This window comes from Phaenicophaeus curvirostris, chromosome 11 (assembly GCF_032191515.1).
Source record: "Phaenicophaeus curvirostris isolate KB17595 chromosome 11, BPBGC_Pcur_1.0, whole genome shotgun sequence".
NCBI classification, from domain to species: domain Eukaryota; kingdom Metazoa; phylum Chordata; class Aves; order Cuculiformes; family Cuculidae; genus Phaenicophaeus; species Phaenicophaeus curvirostris.
Window position 1 is genome coordinate 20,240,320 of NC_091402.1, and position 16,073 is coordinate 20,256,392.

At 65.6% G+C, this 16,073-nt stretch overlaps 2 protein-coding genes across 3 annotated transcripts in view; one reads left to right on the plus strand and one right to left on the minus strand.

Moving 5' to 3' along the window:
- The window catches only part of GNAI2 (G protein subunit alpha i2), a 100,593-nt gene that overhangs the window by 39,470 nt on the left and 45,050 nt on the right, over positions 1-16,073 (plus strand). The window lies entirely within an intron of this gene.
- SEMA3B (semaphorin 3B) lies at positions 112-14,943 on the minus strand. The gene is made up of 18 exons (XM_069865571.1): positions 14,634-14,943; positions 6,390-6,517; positions 5,054-5,211; positions 4,900-4,962; positions 4,708-4,827; positions 4,538-4,631; positions 4,332-4,451; positions 3,460-3,605; positions 3,265-3,379; positions 3,115-3,184; positions 2,892-3,036; positions 2,562-2,781; positions 2,231-2,322; positions 2,059-2,100; positions 1,816-1,973; positions 1,651-1,706; positions 1,434-1,573; positions 112-976 (listed from the first exon to the last, which is right to left on the minus strand). Exons 1-18 carry the CDS (start codon positions 14,696-14,698, stop codon positions 536-538), a joined length of 2,373 nt encoding a protein of 790 aa, XP_069721672.1. The 5' UTR covers positions 14,699-14,943; the 3' UTR covers positions 112-535.

Sequence of the window (16,073 nt, forward strand, 5' to 3'; positions counted from 1 at the left end):
GTGCTCAATTAGTACAAATTCCCCCCCACGATGCTGCTCTGCACCCAGGGCGCTGGGCACCACCTCCGTGCCCCCCACACCTCCCCCCGGGCACCCCTCCTCCTGCCAATCCTGCCAGTGCCCTTGCTGCCCCTCCGGGGTCCCGCTGCCACCGCAGCCCCTCTGCACCCGGAGGCGTCCCCGCTGCCCCGTCCCTCCGCGGTTCCACGCCTGGGGAGGGGGGCACAGCCTGGCGCTGCTGCCCCCGCGCCGGGGCAGGTTTACATTCATCTGTAACAGTCGTTAATAAATATTTCGGTGAGGCTGCGGGGCCGGCAGCCGGCTGGCTCCCCCGCTGCGGCCGATGGCACGGGTGACCCTCGCCGGGGGGTGCTCAGCCTGGCTGCCCTCCTGGTCCCAGAGCTGGAGCCCCCCCCATGCTGCCCGCTCCCAGCTCCGGTGCTGCCGTCGGGGCAGCCGAGGCTGTCGGGGGGCTTTGCCCCTGCCCGCAGCCCCGCTCCTAGGCAGAGCCCGGCACGCGGGGCCAGCCCTGGGGTCACCAGGGGGACGCGCTGCGGGGTCCCCGCTCTGCCCGCGGCCCCTCGTGGGTACGCCGGCGACGGGCTTTGCGCGGCTCCTTGCTCTGCTCGTGGCCGGGGGGTCCGGCGTGGGCACGGGGAGGCAGCGAGGGTCTCCCCCGGCTCCAGAGCCGCGGGCACAGCCTGTCCGCAGCTCCCAGCGGCGGGCGCTCCACCAGCTGGAGGAAGTCCTGGTACCAAACCTTGTGGCCGGGGGACCTGGCAGAGAGCTGGGGGTCTCCTGGGGGAGCCATGCCCGCCGCCTGCCGGGTGCCGATCACCTCCAGGGCGAGCCGCAGCACGGGCTGGGTGAAGCCGTGCTCGGTGGCGTGGCACAGGTAGAGGCCGGTGTCGGCACGCTGCACGCTGCGCAGCAGGATGCCCCGCTCCGTCCGCACCACGCGCTCGTCCAGCTGCACCTGCAGCACCCACGGGGATCACGGAATCAGGGAATGGTTTGGGTTGGAAGGGACCTGAAGCCCATCCAGTTCCACCCCTTGCCATGGGCAGGGACACCTCCCACTGGATCTGGTGGCTCCAACCTCAACCAACCTGGCCTTGACCATCTCCAGGGAGCCACGACTTCTCCAAGCAAACTGGGCTAATGTCTCCCTATGCTCAGCGTGAAGAATTTCTTCCTAATGTCTAACGTAAATCTTCCCCCTTCCAATCTAAACCTCATCCTATCACTCCATACCTTTGGAAAAAGCCCCTCCCCAGCTTTCCTGAAGCCCCTTTCAGTACTGGAAGCTGCTCTAAGGTCTCCCCAAAGCCTTCTCTTCTCCTGACTGAACAACCTGGGCTGTTCAGTCAACCTTCTCCTGGGCTGAACAACCCCATGGCCCTGCCAGCAGCACTGGGCTGGGGGTCGCCTACCTCTCGCTGGGGGTCATCTGGGGTGCGCTGGTACATCCAGAAGACGTGGGCTCGCAGGGATTTCGGGATGCACTCCAGGAAGGCGGTGCTGCCTTCTACGCCGTAGAGCTGCTTCTGGGGCACACGGCCCTGCCGGGGGTCTGGGGGGGACATGGCCTGGCTGTCAGCCCCCAGCTCCGACGGGGCTGCGTCCCCCCACGGCCAGGTCCCGGCTCACCTTCGGAGCAGAGCACGTTGGGATCACCGTTGCGGACGTCCTGCCGCCGGAACCGCCTGTGGAAAGGTGGTGGTGGGACGGGCGCTGCAGCAGTGCGACCTGCGCCCCTCACCGTGGCCTCGGGGCGGGCTGGCACCCCACCGCCTGGCCTCAGCCACCACCCACCTCTTGGTATTGGGCACGTAGCGGGTGCAGGCGCTGCCGTCCCAGGCACAGTACGGGTCTCGGGCCAAGCAGCACTCGGCACAGGCTTTGCCGTAGGCTCCGCAGCGGTGCAGGGGCAGCTGGGCCAGCGCCGTGGCTGAGCCGGCGTAGAGCTGTTGCTGGGGTGAGGGATGGAGAGCGGAGCTGAGCACCCAAGCAGAGCCCCAGTGGGACACGGATATCTGCCCAGTGTCCCCTTCTTACCCTCTTGGAGGAGATCTGGAGGCTGGTGACGGGGGAGGCGTCCTGCAGGCGGAGTACAGGCAGGAGTTAGGATGTCGGGGCTGCTGGAGGCTCCGGCATCACCGGGAGCATGGGCAGCGCAAGGGGGTGCTAGGGGAGGTCTGACTGGGGGTGTGTGGAGCCCCCTCCTCACCTGGAAGACCTGCAGTTCCTCCAGCAGCAGTGGTTCCATCTGGTACCAGCTCTCCTTGGGCACCGAGACCACCTTCAGCACCGTGCCCACATCTGTGGGCAGGGAGGGTTGAGGCTAGGGGGTCCCAGACCCAGCATAGAATCGTTTGGATTGGAAGGGACCATGAAGGTCGTCCAGTCCAACCCCTGTGCAGTAAGCAGGGACATCTTCCACCAGGTCAGGTTGCTCAAAGCCCCGTCCAACCTGGCCTTGAATGTTTCCAGGGATGGGGCAGCCACCTCCCCGCTGGGCTATCCCCTAGCTTTTCCCCAGCCCCGGGGTCACCACGTGCCTGTGCCGATGAAGAGGACGTCGTAGTGGCCGTCAGCGGCGGTGACGCGGTCCACGGCGATGCGGGTGAAGGTGTAGGGCACGGTGGCTTGCAGGAAGAGCGGGCGCTGGCCATGGGGCAGCACCGGGTTGTACATCAGCGGGTGGTGCCGCGCGAACTGGATCACCTCATCCGGGAAGTCCTTCGTGGAGCCGAAGGTGCCGAAAGTTTTGCTGGGGCACTGTGGGGAGATGGCGGTGGCCGAGTTGGGGGTCTCGCTCCCCGCTGCCCCCATCCCAGCTACCAGCATCCCACCGGCAGCACCAGCTGGGACGTCCCCGTGCCACGTACCATGCCCGGGCGGGGGTACGGCACGCGCCCCTGGAACGACACCCACTGGTAGTTGGGACCCTCCTTGTGCGCAAAGGGACCCAGGAAAGCCCGTCGGACATCGGCCATGGTGTAGACACAGACGGCTGAGCCCTGGAAAACAGAGCTGGAAAGAGAGAAAGGGGATGATGTGAGGGGCGAGGGGGGCACCGCTGGGCACAGGGCGGTGGGGAGGGGGCTCAACCTGGAGGTGGAGAAGACGGCATAGATGAGGGGGTTGCGCTTGTCCCGTGTCTGCAGCAAAAAGACGTCCCCTGCAAGGCCGGAGGACATCAGTGCCACCCCGAGGTGTCAGGGCGGGCACCCTGGGGGCCACCCGCGCCCCTCCACTCACGGAGCTCATCGAAGTGGGTGTCAGCCCCGTCGGGCCCTGGCACGGCGCAGACCAGCCGAGCCTTCAGGAAGGTCGTCCACTTGTTCACCAGGCTGCGCTGCCCACCCATGTCGTTCTGCGGGGACAGGGAGGGAGGTCACCGACATCAGCGGCCACGGGGGCACCCCCAGCCCACCTGCCCGCAGGTGCTCTCACCCGGCAGAGCTGGCCGATGCGGGCAAAGCTGGTCTTGCCCAGCCCCTGCTGCCGCTCCACAGCCGTCTCGCGGAAGAAGAAGTAGATCTTGTCGTCATCCGGGTCCTCGCTCTCCGGCACCCAAAAAACAGCCACGAACTTGGGCTCTGCGGACACAGGGGGGGTTGCCTCCAGCGCTCCCGCTACCCCAGCTCCTCAGGGACCCAGGCTCCCCGCGCCTCGGTGTGGGGCACAGAGAGCGGGACCCCGCCGGGCACTGGGAGTCTGCAGGAGGCGCAGGGACCCCAAAATTCACCCTCTGGGAGAGAGTGAGGTGCTGCTGAGCCTGGAGGAGTCATTTGAGGAAGGATGTTGAGGCTCTGGAGCGAGTCCAGAGAAGAGCAACGAAGCTGGTGAGGGAGCAGGAGAACAAGAGGAGCGGCTGAGAGAGCTGGGGGGGTTTAGCCTGGAGAAGAGGAGGCTGAGGGGAGACCTCATTGCTCTCTACAACTTCCTGAAAGGAGGTTGTGGAGAGGAGGGAGCTGGGCTCTTCTCCCAGGTGACAGGGGACAGGACGAGAGGGAATGGCCTCAAGCTCCACCAGGGGAGGTTTAAACTGAATATTAGGAAAAAAATTTTCATGGAAAGGGTCATTGGGCACTGGCAGAGGCTGCCCAGGGAGGGGGTTGAGTCCCCTTCCCTGGACGGGTTTAAGGGACGGGTGGACGAGGTGCTGAGGGACATGGGTTAGTGATGGATGGGAATGGTTGGACTTGATGATCCAGTGAGTCTTTTCCAACCTGGTGATTCTATGATTTTATCATTTCCCCGATGCCTCTAGGGAATGGTGATGCTGTGCCCTCCCCCGACCCCTCCTGCTCCCCAGCACTGACCGTTGAGCCAGCGCGAGTCGTGCTGCTCGGTGCGGATGGAGGGACGCCGGCCCAGGCTGCGGAAGATGGTAAAGTCGCGGCCCATCAGATCGGTGGCCACCCCGGAGTAGAGCTCCTCGCCTGGCAGGCACCGAGGGAAGCGTTACGGGGACCCCCCAGGCACCCCCTTGCTGCAGCTGCCCCCTGGCTGGACTCGGCTCTCTTACCCACGAGGACGGAGGCGGCCGCGTGCCGGGGGTCGTAGGGGCTCTTCCCTTTGCCGTCCTCGGTACGCCGGGGGTCCAGCTTGAAGACGGGCTCCTGGAGGGGCACCAGGAGAACGGGTGGGCGGGTGGTGGCGGCTGGGGACCCCCTTGGAGCAGGGTGGGGGGCTCACCTCTGCGTGCTGTCCGGCCTCCACGAAGGCGCAGACAGGGTGGAAGGCGCCGGTGCCGCAGGCATAGAGGTGGGTCCGGTTATAGGGGTGCAGGATCTTCACGAAGTTCATGCACTCGGCCTGGAGGTGCAGGGCATGAGGAGGGGGTGCTGGGCAGACCCTGGCACCCCCCCAGCTCCCCCTGGCACTCACGGTGATGTCCTTGCCAGCCCAGTTGCACTCCTCCCTCCACTCCACCGGTGCCGGCCAGTAGATCTGCGGGACAGAGAATGATGCTCACAGCCCCGTGTCGTGCCCGGAGATGCCCAGCTGGCATGTGGTGCCCGCAACCCCCCCTGCCCGTTACCTTCCTGTCCCGCTGGCTGATGTCGTCCAGGGCCAGGGAGAGGAGATGGTTCTGGGCTCCGGCGAAGAGGCGGCCACGCTCCTCGTCCAGCAGCAGAGCCTCGTAGCAGCACGAGCGCTCCAGCGCAAACTGGCGCAGACCGTGGCGAGCCCGCAGCTCTGCCAGGAGCCAGCGGCACCGCTCAGCCCGGACCCACCGCCGTGGCACCCGCGGCTGCCCAGCACACACCCTGCCCAGCACTCGTGTCTTGAGGGGACCAGGGTCTGGCCACGTCCCCCGTGCCATGACACCCTCTCCCTCAAACCCGTCCCACTGGCCTGACCAGATTCACCAACCTGTGCTATAGAATCATGGTTGGAAAGGATCTACTAGATCAACCATTCCTATCAATCACTAACCCATGTCCCTCAGCATCTCATCCACCCGTCCCTTAAACCCCTCCAGGGAAGGTGACTCAACCCCCTCCCTGGGCAGCCTCTGCCAGGGACCAATGACCCTTTCCGTGAAACATTTTTTCCTGATGTGCTGGCCCAAGATCCATCCCCACACTGCCCAGCACCCATCCTGAACCATCCAGCACCCAGCACCCATTCTGATCCACCCAGCACCCAATCCTGAGGCATCCAGCACCCAATCCTGAACCACCCACCACTCATCCTCAACCACTTGGCACCCTGTCCCAAACCACCCAGCACCCAGTCCTGAACCACTCGGCACCCAATCCTGAACCACCCAGTCCTGAGCCAGCCCAGCACCTCTCCCTGTGAGTGTCCAGCACCCATCCTTGCACTTCCCAGCATCCGCCCCCGCGCCACCCAGCCCCTCACCCAGCGCCCACCCCTGCGCCCCCCACCCTGGCGGCGGGGGAGAAGGGGCCATTCCCTGCCCCGCGGAGCTAATCCCACCGTGGCGGGAACAAACAGCCCTTTGTGAGCCTGGGAGGAGAGCGCTCGCCGGGACCCGAGCTGGACAAAGCCCCCTGTGCCGCGCCAGAGCCCACGGGGTGCCCAGTTGGGCCCCGGCACCAGCTCCGCAGCCGGCACGGTGCCCGCGCCGGGAACGGCACAGCCAGGATGGGGCAGTGCCACCAGCGGATGGGCACCCAAGCCGGCACGTGCCAGGGGCTGAGAACGATATCTCAAGCGCCGGCATGGCCCTGGGGACAGGCAGGTGGCCCTAGGGGGGCTGCCACCAGGTGATGAACCTGGCAGCCCGTGCCAAGCCTGGTGGCCCTCGGTGCCGGTGAGGTGGCTTTGCCCCCCTCCCTCCCTTGCTGCACCCCCGTCCCCCAGGTGATGCTGAGTGTCCCCCCACGCCACCCACGTCCCTTGCTTACCGGGGAAGGCCAGTTTGAGGCGGGGGGTGGCAGCGGGCGGGGGGCGGCTGGCATCAGGGCCCCGCAGCACGAGCAGGAGCAGGAGCAGCGTGCGGCTCATGGCTGGAGTCTGGCTCGGGGACCTGTGGCTGGGGCAGAGAAGCGAGACCTCAGCTCGGGTTACAGCCCCCTCCCTGAGGTCCCCAGACCACCATCCCTCCCTGGGAGCACCAACCATCAGCACAGGGGCACCCCAGCAAGGCATGAGGGGATCCCCCACTGGGCTTGACCCGGTGACTGAGGGGGTATGCGGGGCATCCGTGTCCCTACCCAGTATTTAAGTCCTCACTAATTTGACCTCTAACCAAAGGAGCTCTAGGAGCAGCCCTCCCTCTCGTGCCCAAGGGGAAACTGAGGCAGCCCAGCCGAGCAGCAGCCAGCTTCCCCCTGTCTGCCTGTTCCTGCCTGCAAGTGGGGACGGGGTGGGTACCAGGGAGATGCCAGCCAGCCAGGGCACCCTGGACAGGCAGCAGGCTCCTGAGCACCAGCCAAACTGGCCATCCTCAGAGCCACGCGGTCCTGTGCCTCAGTTTCCCCCACTGTCACAGCCCCTGGTGTTCGGCCCCCAGCCCTTCTTATACCACCCTGTGAACAGGAGATGGGTTTGGGGGGTTCTGTCTGAGCAGGTGCCCACATCCCACCGAGAGGCCACCCCGCCACGCCCACCACCCTCACCGGTGCCCACCAAGGAGTAGGGGAAGAGCTCCTCTGGCACTAGCACGCTCTCCCCGGGAGGTGGGAGGCGATGGTTATCGCGAGCATCGTGCCAACATGCAGCTCCCCGCCTCACCCGCCGGCTGTGCCGCAGGCAGCCGGGATGTGCCAGCCGGCACCTCCCCACGCCGCGTGCGAAGCACAAGCCTGGCCACGCCAGCCCCCAGCCCCCCGGCACAGCTGGTGGGTTTCGGGGCACCGGTGACGACCGAAGCCTCACCGCGGCACTCGGGGCTTTGCCACTCAGGTTCTACCACCTTGCGGCATGAGCTCGCCAGCGGTGGGTGCCAGGCCAGGGGCGCACGCGTGCGTGGCAGTGCCTGGCACAGATCTGGGCACGCCTGCGGGGCTGGGCTGCCCAAGGCCTGGCGTGAGGGCTAATGGCATTTCCAGAGGTGCCGGGACGAGGCGGGTGACCCACGGGGCTCTGCCAGCCCCACCGGCTGCCAGCGAGCGAGGGCCTTGGAGGGGGCACTGAGGGGGCCTGCCCGCTCCTGCCAGTGCCCGCCGAGGAGCCAGGATGGACCCTGGGCACGGACACCCCACACTAGCTGCTCCTGCACGATGCGGGCATGGGGTCAGATTGGGGCAGGGGGCAGAGAGCCCCAGTGCCAGTAGTGGCAGATCCAGCCCCTGAGACCCCTGGTGCCAACCCCGGCTCAGATCCAGCTCCCCAAGCCCTCCAGCGTCAATACCAGCACAGATCCAGCTCCCCAAGCCCCTCGATGCCTATCCCAGAACAGATTCAGCCCCTCAAGACCCCAGTGTCAGCCCCGCATGGATCCAGCCCCCCCCAGAGCACCCCCAGTGCAAACTCTTCGAGCCCCCTGGTGACAATCCCAGCACGGATCCAACTCCCCAGTCCCTCCAGTGCCAATTCCCTGAGACCCCCGGTGCCAGCCCTGGCACTCATGCAGCCCCCAGCCCCCGGTGCCAATCCCAGCAGGGATCCAGCCTCCCGATCTCCCCCGGTGGCAGCCGGTGCAGCTCCCCCGTGCCAACCCCGACATGAAATCAGCCCCCAGACCCCTGTACCAAGCCCCAAAGCCCCCACTTCGAGTCCCCCAGTGCCAGCTCCGGCACGAATTCAGCCCCCAGCCCTCGGTGCCAGCCTCCTGAGCCCCCCCCGATGCCAACCCCGGCACGAATTCAGCCCCTAGACCCCTGTGCCAAGCCCCCCAGCCCCCGGTGCCACCCCTGGCACCACTTCAGCCCCACGGTGCCAATTCCCCGAGCCCCCTGAGGACAATCCCGGCACGGATCCAGCCCCCAGCCCCCCGGTAGCAGCCGGTGCAGCCCCCCCGGTGCCAACCCCTACACGAATTCAGCCCCTAGACCCCTGTGCCAAGCCCCCCAGCCCCCGGTGCGATCCCCGGCACCACTTCAGCCCCCCGGTGCCAATCCCCCGAGCCCCCCGGTGCCCATCCCAGCTCGGATCCAGCCCCTCCAGCAGCTCCCCGGTGCCATCCTGGGCTCGGATCCCTCCCGCATCCCTCGGTGCCAGCTCGCAGCCCCCCGCCCCGGGACCCCCCGGCCCCACCTGGGTCCCGGCTCGGCTCGTCCCGGCTCGCTCCGCCTTCCACGGCGCCGGGAGGGAGCGGGGCGGGGCGAGGGGGGCGTGTGCACACGCGTGTGCAAGCACACACTCTTGTGCAAGCGCACACTCTTGTGCAAGTGCACATTCTCGTGCAAGCGCACACACGGGTGTGCGGAGCTGGCACCCTGGCACGTGTGCAAGGACGCCGCCGCGGGCGCTGGGAGGTGGGTACGCGTGTGCAAGCGTGCACGGGAGCTCACGAGCGCGTGCGAGCCCGCCTGCGGGCACGCTAGGACCTGCACTCCCACGGCAGGCGTGCAAAATCGCACGAGCAAGCGCGCCCGCTTGCAGCCATGTGTGAAGGCAGGCGTGCAAAATCAGTCAGGCATGAGGAAACACCCCCACTCCTGCGCAAAGGCGAGTGTGCAAACTCACCCAGGCAGGCTCGGACGTGAGCGACACGCTCACGTGCAAGGAGAAGCAGGCAAAATCATCCAGGCGCGCTCAGAGCGGCGCGCAGGGATGCTCACGCTCACGTGCAAGGCCAAGTGTGCAAAACCAGCCAGGTGCTCACACCGATCCCCTCACACTCGTGGGCAAGGGCAAGGTGCAAAACCACCCAGCCACATTTAGGCCCCCACACGTGAGCAAACGCCTCCACTCGTGTGCAAGGACAAGCGTGCAACATCACCCAGGCACAGAGGAACAGGCACCTCCACCCTGACGTTCACGTGCGAGGACGAGTGTGCCAAATCACCCAGGCACCCGCGAGCAAACACTCACACCGAGGTGCAAAGCCAAGCATGCAGAATCACCCCCGGCACACACGTCACCCCACGTGTCCCGCGGTGACCCCCGCGGTGACCCTCGAGGTGACCCTCGAGGTGACCCTCGCCATGTCCCTGTTGCAGAGCTGAGAACGTCACGCTCGCTACACAAGTGGCTCGGCACACAGGGTGAGGGGAGCCCGGGCGTGGGGTGCCGGGGGGACCGTGCTGGGGGGGCAGCGGGGGCGCTGATCCCGCACCCCTCTCAGCTGCAACCCAGATGTCTGGCCCGGGCCCAGCGCGGAGCAAACAAAATTCCTCCTCTGCCTCCCATTTTCCAGCTCCTGCTGCCAAGAATAGCAAGTGCCGAGCGGTGCCGGCGGTGAGGCCACACGTGCCTCGTTGGGAAGGGCCTGGAGTTGGAGGGGGACACACGCATGGGGTGCCCTGGGGGGGGTCACCCCACCTTTTCTACCCCTTCGCGTCCCTGGATGCACCTATGTGCGAGCAGGGAGCGCAGGGAGCAGGGGGAGTGGGGAATAGGGGGTGCAGGGGGAGCAGCGGTTGCAGCAGGTGCCGCAGCGGGTGGCAGCAGGTCAGGTGCAGGCGCATGCGAGCAGCAGGAGGCACGGAAGCAGGTGTGGGAAGGAGGAGAGTGCTGGGAAAGGTGCCCAGGTATGAGGGTGGCAGGAATTCCTCTGCTGCGAGACTTTGCACGGGCGTAGCAGGAGGACTTTGGGCTGGGTGGCAGGGTTGGGCACGGGGTCCCTGTCCGTACAGCCCCAGCCTGCAGTGACGCCGTACGGCGTCACTGCAGGCTGGGGCTGTACGGACAGGGACACGCCGTGCCCAACCCTGCACAGCAAGCACCTTCCTTTGTTGTGCCTCAGTTTCCCTGCGCCGTGCCTCGGTTTCCCTGCGCCAAGCCCAACGCGGCACCACCGCTCCTCTTGGCGCGCGTGCGGCGTCCCCGTCACCCTCCACTCCAAACCCCTGCAGGGACCTCGCTGGCAAGAGCTCAGCCTGGAGAAAACATCAGGCGTCAGAAGGTCCTGGGCTTCCATCCCGGAAAAAAATGGCGCGGGAAGGGATGCGCCACGTCGCCCGCTGGCCACCACCTTCCCCTCCGCTGGGGGTTGCTGGCACAGCTCCCACAACGCTGGACACGGCGAGCAGGCGGTGCCACCAGCACCCTCTCCTCATCCCCCCAGCCTCGTGGGGGCTGCGAGGTGGGGGGGCTGGTGGCCTGGCCCCCCCTGCCAACACAGGGGGGTCCCCGGCGGCGATGCGAGCAGGTGCCAGCACCTTCACTCTTTGATCCTTTCCATGCTGCCCGTGGATCCGTGCCCAAATCTCCCCTGGCGGTTCCAGCTCTGGCGAGCATCTGCAGCTCAGCCGGCAGCGCCCGAGCCCCCAGCGGTGTTTGTGGTAGGAAACGTCTCCTCTCCTCCTCCGCAGGGCTCCCTGGGTTGGCACGGTGGCAAGCAGTGGCCAACGGCTCCTGCACCTCCCGTGCCGGCGTGCACGCTCACGTGGTGTGGGATATCTCCGTGCCATCGGATGGGTGGCCAGGGCATCCACTGGGAACGGGGACAAATCCTGCACCCCAGACAGGAGTGGGACCTTGCCAGGAGGGCCCTGGCAATGCCATGGGGGTCCGCGATGTGACCCAGAGCCGAGGGAGTGGCTCCCTGTCTCCCCTGGGTCTGCGGAGCATCCCACTGCTGCTCTTGGTGGAGGTAGTGTGGGACAAATCCCAGGGGGACAAGGTGAGCTGTGCCTTGCCAGCTGGTGCCATCGGTGTCCCTGTGCCACCTGGGTTTGCTGTGCCAAGGGATGGGCTCGCGCAGCCTGGTGGCCTCTGCCAGCGCTCCCGGTAACGCTGCCAGCTTGCTGGGGAGAGAGGAGGGAGCAGAGGGCATCCTCGCTCCAGCCAGAGCCTGTGGCCTCGTACCCCCTGGCTCTGGTCACCCTAAAAAGCCCTCGGTGGTTTGTGACGGCCCCAGAGAGGTGGCTTTAGGACTCCTCTGGGAGTCCCCCAGCATGGGGCCCCTTGCGGCTGCCTGCGTGGCTCACAGAGTCGCAGAATTGTCGGGGTTGGAAGGACCCTCTGGAGATCATCTAGTCCAACCCGCTTGCTCAAGCAGGTCCACCTAGAGCTCTTCCATCCCTGGCCAGGCTGACTCCTGGTTCTGAACCCTGCTCCCCACCATAGCCTGCAGCTTTTCCAGGGGGGTGAGGTGAGCCCTGTGTGCCGTGAACACGAGGGGGATCTATCCCATTGCTGCTTCCATGGCTGTGCCAGCCTCTCCTCACCAGCACAGCCGTGCCCCAAGGCAGGGAAGCTGCTGCATGTCCCTGTGGCATGTGTGCACCTCCCTGGTTCCAGGGGAGGATGTGCCAGGCAGGGGATGGAGCCCATGGAATGCCGAGCACGCTGGCTGGTGGAGAGCAGAAGTGGCCGAGCTGTCCAGTGTGGTGACGATGTCCCAGGGCGACACCAGCTCAGGGCTCACATCCCACCCATGGATACATCCCCCCACCTACATCCACCCCCCACCACCACATGCTGGAGTGAGACCCCAGCAGCCGAGACCCACGTGGCCCCAGTGCATTCCTGCCAGGATTAGGTCCCGGCTCCCAGCAGCACCACGCTGGCGCTGGCATAGCCCGGCTAATCCCCTTTGAATTGTCCCCACCCGGTGCCGGGCTGAGCCGGGCTTCCCAGGGCATGTGGGGTGCTGGGTGCACGCCTGGGGTGCCATCATCAGGTGTCCGGAACCTCTGAGGCAGAGATGGACAAGGAGGCATCCATCCTCCTGGGGTGGCACAAGGGCTTCTGGGGCCTTGGGCAGCCTGATCTACTGGGAGGTGTCCCTGCCTGTGGCAGGGGGGTGGAATTAGATGATCTGCAAGGTCCCTTCCAACTCAAACCGTTCTACAAGTCTATGAAAGGGAGAGATTCCGGGCTGATAGCATCCCGCGTGATAGGATCCCATCCTGCTGTCTGGTAGCAGCCAACTGCGCTCAGCGTCGTGGTCACTGGAAGCCAGGCAATGGTGTGAGCAGAGGGACCGCATCCTACACAGCTAGAAGCACCAAGCTTTAAGCTCTCCAAAACCATTCTGGAGGGGCGGGAGCCTTGGCAGAGCCATAGCCCGTGGGGCATGGAACGCAGGCTCTCCCTGACCCGGCGAGAAGGCAGGAGGTGCTGGCCAGGCGCCTCAGCCTGCTGCCCTGCCCCAGCCCCTCAGATCCTCCGACCCTGCCCTGCGCCACACCAACCAGTGGCATCCAGCTCCTCCAAGCTTTAAAAATAGGCCGCGGGGTCGGTAATTTTAGGCAGGGTGTGTCTCGCTGGTAAGCACGCAGGGACCGTTCATCTGCTCCTGCTGGCCCAGTGGCATCCGTACCCGGTGATGATGTCAGCCCCTCGCTGCCCGCTTAGAATCATAGAATCAGCAGGTTGGAAAAGACCCATCGGATCATCGAGTCCAACCATTCCCATCAATCACTAACCCATGTCCCTCAGCGCCTCATCCACCCGTCCCTTAAACACCTCCAGGGAAGGGGACTCAACCCCCTCCCTGGGCAGCCTCGGACAGGGACCAATGACACTTTCAGTGAAAATTTTTTTCCTAATGTTCAGCCTAAACCTCCCCTGGTGGAGCTTGAGGCCATTCCCTCTCGTCCTGTCCCCTGTCCCTTGGGAGAAGAGCCCAGCTCCCTCCTCTCCAACCTCCTTTCAGGTAGCTGCAGAGAGCAATGAGGTCTCCCCTCAGCCTCCTCTTCTCCAGGCTAAACCCCCCCAGCTCTCTCAGCCGTTCCTCTTGTTCTCCAGCCCCTTCCCCAGCTTCGTTGCTCTTCTCTGGACTCGCTCCAGAGCCTCAATGTGTCCCGGCCACAGGTGATGCCTGGTGGAACCATGAGGGCAGAGGAGAGGGGTCCCCAGGTGCCCCCCGAGCTTGCCTGCTCCCCACTCAGGGCATCGTGCCCCCAAAGCTGAGGGCACCAGGGAGCACCCAGCCAGGCGGTGGCAGGGGGTGCCTCCTCTCGCCCCAAACTCCAACACAAGAGCCACTTCAGATTGCCTCCCACGGCGCTCGGGCTGAGCCGCGGTGGCTGGGAAGGCTGGGGGGCCGCCACCAAACATAATGCGGCTATTGACAGGCGTGTCGGCGGCCCCAGCGCGGCACAATAGGGCCTTGTCTGCTGGTCCAGCTCTCGCTCCTGCCCAGGCCGGTGCCCGGCATTGGGCTCCCCTCTTCCCTGAACGGCTCAGAGCTTGCCCAGGTGCCAGCCAGGGCGAGCCCTGCCCATGGCCGAGCCGGTGTGTGCAGGTGGAGGACACCGAGCGAATCCTCCTGTCCTATAAACCATCACCTTGGGGACGTGGCACCTCCTGGGAACCCCCCGATGTGGCGATGCTCATCCCACCCCAGCTGGGACAAGGCTCAGGGTGATGGGGATACGGGGTGACGGGGACAAGGTGGTAACAGGCACCTAATGATGCCCCTGCTTCCTTCTCAGGTCCGTGTCCAAGCCCACCGGCACACAGGACCCACCGAGGGCAGACGAGGGGCCTGGCATCCCCCCAGGGAGCTCCACCACCCCGTCACCCCAACCCTGTGGCCCCCGGTGCTCCGCAGCCACCAGCTCACCTGCTACGGCTCCCTGGCTCTGCTGGAGCTCGCCGGCCGCCTCGCCCAGCGGGTGAGCCCGGGCTCCGGCTGCCGCCTGCTCTTTAAACCCCAAATCCCTGGTGCCGGGCGCCAGTCCCACCGGCGGTGGGGGCGGAGGGAGGGGACACAAAGCCCTGGTCCCTGCTCGTGGGGCCAGCACCAACAAAAGGCGACTGTGTCCCCTGTCCTCCCCATGCACCCGGTGACCCAGCCAGCTCCTTGAGGGTAGCTCCTTGGGTCCCCCATGCACCCATCGCCCCCTCCGCCTGCGTTAGGAAGGTGGGAGAGGTGGTGGTGACCCCTGGCTGAGTTCCCAGTCACAACTTTGGAGCATCCCAACATCTCCAAGGACGCATTCCCACCCATTTGGCCCTGTCCCTGCCTTGAAGGGCGCTGGAGAGAAGAATCTATCGCTGTCCTCCCACCCCATCTGCTCCTGCAAAGGCCAGGAGGGCGAGGAAGGGGACGCGGCTGATGCCACAGCACCCGTACCTGGGGGACTCACCCCGCGGGACCCCCGGAGCCCTGCCCCGCCACGGCTGCAGGGCCAAGTCGCTGCCTGCAAAGCATCCTGTGGTCCGAAGGCCAGGAACAGCGCGTGCCGCCTCATTAACACGAGGTAAATGTGTAACGAGCCCTCAGCCGGGTTGGGGTGGTTCGAGCCGCATGGCTCCTCTTGCCCACCTGGCACGCCGGGAGCTGGGGATGCAGAGGTTTGTCCCGTTGGGAGCCACGCAGCCAGGGCAGGAGGGAGAAGAAAGGTCTGTCTTTTGGCCGGACACACCAGGGTGACTTCAGCTGGAAGGAGCGGAGCGGGCAGCGTGCCGGGCTGGGACGGGAACAAGCTCATTCCCGGAGAAGGGAGGCTGACCCGCCACCCACGCCTGCCCCAGCCTCCAGAGGGGACGCTCAGGCCAGCCCAGGGCACGAGGGCGAGGGAACCCGGCTCTGCTCTGCAGCTCCCGCCGGCCTGGCAGGACACGGGCACTGCTTGAATAAAAAAAAAAAAGGAAATTCCATCTGAAGGCAAGAAAATGAGGGATTTTTTTCCGCTGTGCTGGTGACCAGGCACTGGCGTGGTTGTCCCACAGGCTGCAGAGACACGGCACATGGACAGCCCATGCCAGCTGAGCCGGTTGTGCCGCGGAGCAGGAGTCAGAGGGATCCACTAGCATGGATGCACCATGGAACTGTGCCCTGTGCGGGAGGAGAGGGGCTGGGCACAGAGTTCAGGACGGTGGTGCCACGGTAGAGCCAGTCTCTTACCTGTGTGGCTCCAGGCTGGGCTGCGTCAGAGCTGATTGGAGCGCGGATGCACGGCTCACCGTGCCGCGCGGTGCTGGCTGAAGCCATGGGCACCACGCAAAGATCAGCCCCCACCGTAGGGAGGGAGGGAGAGCCGGGGGCTGCCAGGCTCCTGCCTGGTTTCTGGGAGGGGTGGAGGGCAGCAGCCCTGGAGGGAGGGGGGGCAAGGGGGAGGAGGATCATGGAATGGGTTGGGTTGGAAGGAACCTTAAAGCCCATCCAGTCCCAAACCCCTGCCATGGGCACGGACACAGAATCACAGAATCACCAGGCTGGAAAAGAATCATAGAATCACAGAATCATAGAATAACCAGGTTGGAAGAGACCCACCGGATCATCGAGTCCAACCATTCCCATCAATCACTAACCCATGTCCCTCAGCACCTCGTCCACCCGTCCCTTAAACCCCTCCAGGGAAGGTGAATCAACCCCCTCCCTGGGCAGCCTCTGCCAGGGACCAATGACCCTTTCCATGAAAAATTTTTTCCTAATGTCCAGCCTAAACCTCCCCTGGCGGAGCTTGAGGCCATTCCCTCTCGTCCTGTCCCCTGTCCCTTGGGAGAAGAGCCCAGCTCCCTCCTCTCCACAACCTCCTTTCAGGGAGTTGGAGAGAGCAATGAGGTCTCCCCTCAGCCTCCTC